The 9,030-nt window shown below is 48.5% G+C and overlaps 1 protein-coding gene and 1 long non-coding RNA gene across 2 annotated transcripts; both read right to left on the reverse strand.

Moving 5' to 3' along the window:
• Positions 1–1,054: 1,054 nt before the first annotated feature.
• On the reverse strand, positions 1,055–2,041 carry LOC113007805 (uncharacterized). Its single transcript, XR_003269948.1, has 3 exons — positions 1,948–2,041; positions 1,190–1,348; positions 1,055–1,111 (listed from the first exon to the last, which is right to left on the reverse strand). It is a non-coding gene; the product is annotated as an uncharacterized LOC113007805 (long non-coding RNA).
• A 4,459-nt stretch (positions 2,042–6,500) lies between these two features.
• Positions 6,501–8,173, reverse strand: LOC113007373 (proline-rich extensin-like protein EPR1). The gene is made up of 2 exons (XM_026143866.1): positions 7,349–8,173; positions 6,501–6,636 (listed from the first exon to the last, which is right to left on the reverse strand). The coding sequence occupies exons 1-2, from the start codon at positions 8,101–8,103 to the stop codon at positions 6,501–6,503; spliced, it is 891 nt and encodes a 296-aa protein (XP_025999651.1). The 5' UTR covers positions 8,104–8,173.
• Between the last annotated feature and the right edge of the window lie 857 nt (positions 8,174–9,030).

The raw sequence follows: 9,030 nt of genomic DNA on the forward strand, positions 1-9,030 counted from the left end.
AGTGTTCTTGGATCTGAACATTAATTTTAACCATAAATAAAAAAGAAATCTATGGACAAAAATGCCCACGCTTCCCACAGAAATATAAAAATATAGAAGACAGAAAAATTAAAAACATTTAAAATGAATTTTTGGTGGCTAGTTTCCCTTCATTTATGTGGTCTTTAAAATGCCTCATCACTGCAGCAACCTCAGCCTTGGACCACATGTTTTTGGGAGCTCTTTGGGAATTGTGGGATTGAGCAGCATTTTTATCTGGAAGATATAAAGTAGTAGTAGTTTAAACAAACAAAAAACCAAACAAAAAAAACAAAAAACATATGCTTGTTTAAAGAATGGATGCTACCCTGTACTAACTTCTGAAATGTGTTGCTACCATCGATATCAAAACGAGCTAAAATTCTCTTTGAAAATTTATTAAATTTCTAAAATGAGACAACATTTAGTGTTCCACTGTGAATAAAAGACTGAATAAAAGTCTCTTGATGTATGCTCAATCATCCAGGTGAGTAAATCCCAAAACGTTGATTCTGTTAATCTGGACGTAGCGTTTTCAGTGGGAGAAACATTTTGTCACTCATCCAAGTGACTTTTTGCCACCACTCTGCAGTTTGCCATATGTTGCAAAGTGAAACAATAGACTTCAAGAACCTTAAAGCACAAACATCTAAGTGACGAAACATTTCTCCCACTGAAAAAACTACGTTCAGATGAACAGAATCCACCTTTTTACTTACTTACCTGGATAATGAGAATGCATCATGCAAGCACCATAGTATGTCACATGAAGTAGTCTGTAGACAGGCCTCACCCAGTCATTAAATTGTTTGTCAGCTATACAATTACCCTTGAGCTTCTTAGAATAATAGACTACGCATAATGGCTGTGATGTGATGATTCCGTCAAATTCCTAGAATTAAAGCAGGAAGTCTACTTTAACACATATGGATATTGTTTGATTTTAAAATCCATTGTGGTGGTGTACAGAGACAGAATTGCAACGAAATTACAAAGAACGTGTCCATAAGCTTAGAGAACCAATTGCACCCCTTACCTTCAGAGGGAGCAGCAGTCTCACTTGCTGCAGGCATTGTGAGTGGTCCTTCATCTGCTGATTACACCATTTGATTAAGTTTTAATATTTGTAACAAACATTTTATCCACAGAAACCAAGCTAGTGGTAACTTACCACAATCTACAGTGTCTTGGAGCTGCGCTGTTTTTGTGGAATCAGCTACTGCATATACAGGCTCACTGGTGCCACACGCCGACATTGTGAGTGCTGTGTCATCATCATCTGATTCACTCTCACCGTCCTTTGTTTCAGCATCACTTAATGCAATTTCATCTGAGAAATTGTGGAAAAAACCCAAAAAAACCAAACACAAACCCCCAAAAATCTCACATTAACAACGAGATATGATAAAATACAGAACAAATACTGGAAATTATAGTACATAGTTTTACTATTTAAGGCCACCACTCTGCAGTTTGCCAAATGTTGCAAAGTGATGAAACAATAGACTTCAAGAACCTTAAATCATGGACATTTAACAGAATGGTCTGTGCTTTTAGGTTTTAATTCTGTTGATAAAGGCTCAAGGTTCAAGGTTCTTTATTTGTCACATGCATAGTTATACAAGTATAACACACAGTGAAATGTAGCCTGACACGCTCCTCGACATGTGCAAAAATGGGGGGGGGGGGGGGGGTGTAGAGGAAGAACATTATATATATATATATATATATATACATACATATAGTATATACACTGGGTGAATATGCAGTAGTAGCAGCAAGCAGGTGAATTCTGTACATTAATATGAATAGACATCTGACTATTTTACAGGATAGACAATATAAACATATTTAAAATTAAAGGAATTGAATAATATGAAAGCATAATATTCAACTACTGCCCTAATATTTGCTCCTTTCAATACAAACCTTCTATTTTGATCTCATCCAGTGATTTCCCCTGGATCTGGGAAAGATGTCCTTTTTCCAGTGTTAAAAGCAGTTTGGAAATCTTGGCCAGCTGTGTTTGTCATGGCCTGGGTCTAGGGACCCAGGGCTCAGGCATTTTCAGTGTATGTTTATGTTTATGTTTTCCGTGTGTTGTATTGGTTTGCTCTCCGTCTCTCCATGTGTCTCTGTGTGAGCTTCCGGAGGTGTGGGTTCGCTGAGGAGACTGCGAACCCGGAAGTGGTCTACTCGAGAGACAGCCGCACCTGCCACTCGTCGTCCTCTGCCAGCTGCAGCAGATTACGCTCGTCTAGGAACGGCATTTAGGACTGCAGCTGAGCTGAGGCCGACGATGGATCCTTGAGTCAGAACTCGTCAGTACTGCCGTGAGCTTTTACGTAACCTCCGAGGAAACAGATCCCCTGCTAACCCTCTGCCTTTTGTGTTACCAGGAATCGGGAGCGGAGTACGCCTCTAAAGTCACGGTGTGGGAATTGGAGTTTTTTGGAGTCGCCACCTTTCACTTCTCACGGACATCTGCACTGTGTGGGATTCAGGGAGAATCACCACGGGACCACAGTGCTGGGATTTTGTATATAGTTGTGTGTTTTTCACCTCCTGTAAATAAATCCACTGTCCTTCACTTAGAGTCTTGCGTTTGGGCCCTGCTTTCACTGTCACTCCACGGTCTGCCATCGCAGCCCGTGACAGTGTTGTGGGAACTGGTAATCTGTAGAATTCGCGGTGAACACGGATATCATGACCCAGGAAATCTGCAACCTGATCAAGTTCGTTGTTTTTCAAATTAAGGACTTGTGAGAGTGTGGCAACATGTTTTCTGAGCTGTGTCGATCTTAGATACTCAGGCTGCTTTGCTCCACACTGGTGTGCATGAACACGCAAGGAGTCCATTCCTCTGTAATGACTCATTGATCGGGGTCTTGCAAAGAGGTAGATATTAGTGGCACAAATAGCACAGTCAGGCCTCCTACTAACCAGTAGTGACAGAGCATCCAGCATGCTTGGTGTTAGCAGAACTGGAACATTTCTGTCCCTTTTTCCCATTATTTCTATTCTACAGAAATAGTTACAGAGTCTCTGTTCCATTTCTGAGAGCCCCATGGCAACATCTGTGTGGAGTGCTGTTTTGTCTCTTTCAAGAAAACTTTTGAGGCGCATCTTTGAAACCTCTCCAGAACATCTTTGATTGAACACAATGATTTGTGAGAGTGTAACTTGTGCAAGTTGGGCATAATTCTGAGCTGTGGCTTCGTTCTCCAAGCTGCAAAAGGCACTTTCTGCAGATTTTTGAAGGTAGTGATGGAGAATCCGAACATCTTCTGTAAAGGGCAATGTTGATGGCTTGTTAAACATTGCCTCACTCATTGTGTTCAAGGCACGGTGAGACACCATCTCGGACCATTTGGAGACATACAACTTCTTGAACACATCAGTGGACTTGATTAGGGCTTCATCCTCTGTCATGAGGGCACGACAATGGATAATGTCAGACATTTTATGCAGTGTATGTCCCAGTTTCAGCGCAAGGCTTGGAGTTTTGTATGACGATGGACTGCTGGACTTCCAGACCAGCAGGTTTAGGGAAGTCGTTTATGGGGTCACATCTTCGTCCAGTCCTCTCCCTCATACATGAGTAACACAAAGAACTTTGGTAACTTGTGTCTTGCTTTTGCTGTGTAGTAGAATTGTCTTGAATGTTCCAGCGAATAGGTTTATGCTACGAACCTATCAGAATACATTTTAAAAGTAACCTTCCCAACACTGGTTAACATACACAGTATTACTCCTATACAACTGGACTTAACTCTGCACTGAGATAAGTCATCCTCTCATGGTCATTAGAAATACATTAAAAACACTTTTTTAAACACTTTGCTTTTCAGCCCCAGTGATGTACATCATTTGTATGCTGTCTATATAATACCATACACAGAAATTGTATGAAATGCACATTGGGTGTGATGGTTGCTTACATTAAAGTGCCCTTAAATATGTTAAATGCTTTCATAAAATATTATGTTTCTCCATGAATTTAAGAAGATCAGAACAAAATAAACACTGCTCACAGATACGGAGGATGAACATGGACTTACAGGAAACAGCAAGATGTTAGTGATAAAAGATGGTTTCCTGGCAAAAGCCAGTCATAATTTGATAACAAGGACACCCACAGTACAGGCACATTATGCAACAGCAGCTCTGTACTGGATGAGTTACAACATATAGTCATGCGAAAAAAATAATCATCCATTATTGCTATGAAGTCTGGTAAAAAACTAAGTGGACAACATAACCCTGAACAAGTAGACACCATAATCCACAACATTCACAAACACTAATTATCATCCATCCATATTCTTCAACATATCCGGGACTGGGTCAAGAGGGCAGCAGCCTAAGCAGAGAAGCCCAGACCTCCCTCTCCCCAGCCACCTCCTCCAGCTTGTCCAGGGGGACACCAAGGTGTTCCCACCAATCTGTCTGTCGATCTCCGGCTCCCTTCTCCCATCACTCATGAACAAGACCCCGAGATACTTAAACTCTGCCACTTGGGGCAGGAACTCATCCCTGACCCAGAGTGGGCACTTCACCCTTTTCTGGCTGAGGACCATGGCCTCAGATTTGGGGGTGCTGATTCTTATTCCCACTGCTTCACTTACGACCTGCGGTCTAGAGCGTCCTAGTGCCACGTGCACTTACACTTACGCTGAATATCAGATGAATGAATATTTCATCATTGCCTTCACACTGTTGGCCTCAATAGGTTATACATGACTAACTTTAGTTCTTGCTATGTTCCCCCCTGTCCTTTTTGTTGCCTTTTTTCCTTGTTTTTTTTTCTACCTATTTGTTATTTTTCCCTCTCCATGTTTATGTATTTGTGCTTATGGAGGGTGTTGTCATCTATTAGCATGGTAGTGGCACTCTTGGTAGTTAAAAATAGGATTCTCACAACCTGTTTATCAATAAAAGGCAAAATCAGATAAAGGTCTCCTAATTGCCACTCTCCACTTGTGCTAATCTAACATTTTTAGGAGCTGACCTGTTGTTTTTGTGCTGTTTCCAAGAAATTATAATGTTTATACAAGCTTCTGGATGTTTTAAAAAGCAAGAGAGAGAGGGAGAGAAATTCTCCCCTTTTAGCACATTCATGTGTAACGTTATTATCTCATTCTTGTGTTGAGGTTATTTTTAATCACATATCACACAAATGTCTCTGCAGCAATGACAGTAAATAATCCATCTTTAAAAACTGATTAAAAATACTATCTAGCATGTTTCTATATAGTTTCTAAATAAGAACTTAAAGGTCTTAGGCAGGAGCCTAAAGTTTTAATTGCTAACTTTCTGATCATTTTCTTTATATGAATCTGAAATCTGAAACTTTAAAGTTCTTAAAAAAAACTGCGTAAAGAAATTTAACTTTTATTAGTTTTCATATGACTATTGTCAGGCGTTGTGTGGAGGCGAGGAGGAAGGAACCCAAACGCAGGACTCGCAGGTAGGTGAAGACTGGTGAAGGTTTATTATAAGGAGTGGATGAACAGAACAGAGGTAGAAAATGGCTGGCTAGCTGGACGACTGAATGGCTGGCTGACTTAACTGAACTGAACGACATCATCAATGACACGACAGTGAATGGGTAGAAACAGAGGGCTTAAATACACAGACTGGTGATAATGATAATGAGAGACCGGTGAGTACACAGCTGAACATAATGAACTAATGGGAAGAGGACTGAACATAATGCACATAGACCAAGGCTAACGCAATAAAACAGGAAGTGGAACAGGCAGTAGATAAACAGTGAACATGAACTGAAAATACTGGGTCACCGACCCAGGAACCCTGACAGTACCCCCCCCCCGTCAAAGGCCGGCACCCGACGGCCAAAAGAAAAAAAAACCAGAACAGGGCGGGCGGAGGGGGCCCAGGACGGAGGGACGGAGTCCACACAGAGACAGTTCAGGAGGGTGGCCACGCGGCCCGAGGCCGAGACGAGACAGTTCAGGTGGGCGGCCATGTGGAAGGCAGCAGCGACCACCGAGCTGGTCCGGTAGGCGGCTGCGGCGGTCGAGACGAGACTGTTCCGGTGGACCGACCGTGCGGAAGGCAACGGCGGCGACGACAGCGCAGGTCCGGGCGCTGACCGTGCGGAAGGCAACGGCGGCGACGTGGACACAGTTCAGGAGGCCGGCCGTGCGGAAGGCAACGGCGGCCACTCAGGCGAAGGCGGTCCGGGGGCCGACCGTGCGGAAGGCAACGGCGGCGACGTGGACACAGTTCAGGAGGCCGGCCGTGCGGAAGGCAACGGCGGCCACTCAGGCAAAGGCGTCCCGGGGACCGGCCGTGCGGAAGGCGGAAGGCAACGGCGGCAAAGAAGGAGACGACGGAGCAGTTCAGGGGGCTGACCGCGCGGCAGGCAGCGGCGGCTCTCCAGTGTTAGGCGTGCTGGCCATGGCCCGGTGGGCACAGGACCAGACGAGGCAGGATCAGGCGACGACGGGGCCGGACTAGGCGAAGCACAGGCTGGAGCTGCAGCAGGCGAAACAAAAGCCAAAGAGGCTGGGCCCGACGAGGACGAAGGCTCTGATGCTGGGCCCGACGAGGACGAAGGCTCTGATGCTGGGCCCGACGAGGACGAAGGCTCTGAGGCTGGGCCCGACGAGGACGAAGGCTCTGAGGCTGGCCCCGGAACAGTCGGAGCAGAAGCAGAGGCCGACGCCGGGCCGGGCGTGGGTGCAGCCGAGGCAGAGGCCGGGCGTGGGTGCAGCCGAGGCCGGACCGGGCGAAGCAGAGGCCGAGGCCGGTAGGCGCGGAAGCCTCTGGCTGGAGACAGGCAGGGCCAGCGGGCGCGGAAGCCTCTGGCTGGAGACAGGCAGGGCCAGCGGGCGCGGAAGCCTCTGGCTGGAGACAGGCAGGGCCAGCGGGTGCGGAAGCCTCTGGCTGAAGAGCGGCCGGGCCAGCGGGTGCGGAAACCCCTGGCTGAGGAGCGGCCGGGCCAGCGGGTGCGGAAATCCCTGGCTGAGGAGCGGCCGGGCCAGCGGGTGCGGAAATCCCTGGCTGAGGAGCGGCCGGGCCAGCGGGTGCGGAAACCCCTGGCTGAGGAGCGGCTGGGCCAGCGGGTGCGGAAACCCCTGGCTGAGGAGCGGCCGGGCCAGCGGGTGCGGAAACCCCTGGCTGAGAAGCAGGAGAGCTCACAGCTGGCTCTGGGTGCTGTGGCTGCAGGTCCGGGAACCGAACAGGATGGTGGACAGGCGACTGGGAAACAGGAGGCGACTGGACTGACTGGACAGGGGACTGAGCTACAGGAGGTGACTGGGGGACAGGTGGAGACTGAGCTACAGGAGGTGACTGGAGGACAGGAGGGGACTGAGCTACAGGAGGTGACTGGAGGACAGGAGGGGACTGAGCTACAGGAGGTGACTGGACTAGAGGTGAGTGAACTGACTGGAGGGCAGCAGGATACTGGACAGCAGGTGAGTGAACTGACTGGAGCGAAGATGCTAAGGGAGGAACAGAGGCAGGCGTAGCTGACGACGGAGCTGAGGTCGGTGTGGCTGATGGCTGAGCTACAGACTGGGCTAGACGGGGAGATAAAGCTACGGCCTGGGCTAGTAAGACTGGTGCCTGGGCAGGGGACAGTTCAGCTAATCTAACGAGGGATAGTGCGAGGGTGTGAAAGGCTGGGTCAGGAGGTGGATGAAGTGGTGGACTGATTGGCTCTTCCGTGCCTCCAGAGCGTGAGGGCACTGGCTGGAGAGCCTCAGCTGAGTCTCTAGGGGGGTCAGGCCGGATCCTGGCCGCCCTCAGCCTAGGTGCTGGGACAGGCACGGGAGGTGGCTGGACACCAGTCACCCCCACCCGAGGAACAAAAGTGCGTGTGGAGGTATACGGGGTCACAGCTGCCCTCGTCCTGGGAGCGGGCACAGGTGTGGGTGTCGGCTGACTGACAGGAGTGGAAATGATGACTGGGCGAGTGATATTGACAGGTCTATCTGGATTTATTCTGGTCCTTCTGCCACCACTATTTACAGTCTTTGACTGAACAGTCTTTTGGGGGAGCAGAGCAGAAAATATCTTCCCAGTCCACAGAATCCTCCAGGAGGGAAACATCCCATGAATGAGAGATGGGTTTATTATTGGGTTTACGTGGAGAGTCAAATGAGGGTGGAAAACAGTCACTGGAACTCACCACCGGGAATTGCTGGAAATAGTCCATTTTATGGCGGCGTGTGCGCCGATTTCTCCGGGAGGTGGAAGCGGGCGGGGTACACGTCCGAGCCTCTGGCACGGGAGCCTCTGTTGAGCCGAGGTGGAAGGCGGAGCCGCTGTGCTGTGGCGAGGTTGAAGGTCCGGTGAATGAGGCAGGTGATGTGTGAGCGTGGGGCGGAGTGGCGAGAGAGGGAGCGGCCGAAGCGCGGCGTGAAACGTCCACTCTCCGCGGCAGATGCTCCGGTGCAGGTGAGGCAGCAGGTGGGGGAACGCGGCGTCTCCGAGGCCCGCCCAGAGCCAAGCGAGTGCCCTCGAAGACGTGCTCTCGCTCCGCGAAGAGCCGCTGTCTCTCCTTGAGTTTTTCCGCCCACAAGGAGAGCGCTACCTCCTGCCGCTCATAGAGGTCCGAGTCTGCTGGGTTCCTAACGTGTCTTCGTGGCACGGGTCGTGTCATTCTGTCAGGCGTTGTGTGGAGGCGAGGAGGAAGGAACCCAAACGCAGGACTCGCAGGTAGGTGAAGACTGGTGAAGGTTTATTATAAGGAGTGGATGAACAGAACAGAGGTAGAAAATGGCTGGCTGGACGACTGACTGAATGGCTGGCTGACTTGACTTAACTGAACTGAACGACATCATCAATGACACGACAGTGAATGGGTAGAAACAGAGGGCTTAAATACACAGACTGGTGATAATGATAATGAGAGACTGGTGAGTACACAGCTGCACATAATGAACTAATGGGAAGAGGACTGAACATAATGCACACAGACCAAGGCTAACGCAATAAAACAGGAAGTGGAACAGGCAGTAGATAAACAGTGAACAT

The sequence above is a fragment of the Astatotilapia calliptera genome, chromosome 16 (assembly GCF_900246225.1).
Source record: "Astatotilapia calliptera chromosome 16, fAstCal1.2, whole genome shotgun sequence".
Classification (NCBI taxonomy): domain Eukaryota; kingdom Metazoa; phylum Chordata; class Actinopteri; order Cichliformes; family Cichlidae; genus Astatotilapia; species Astatotilapia calliptera.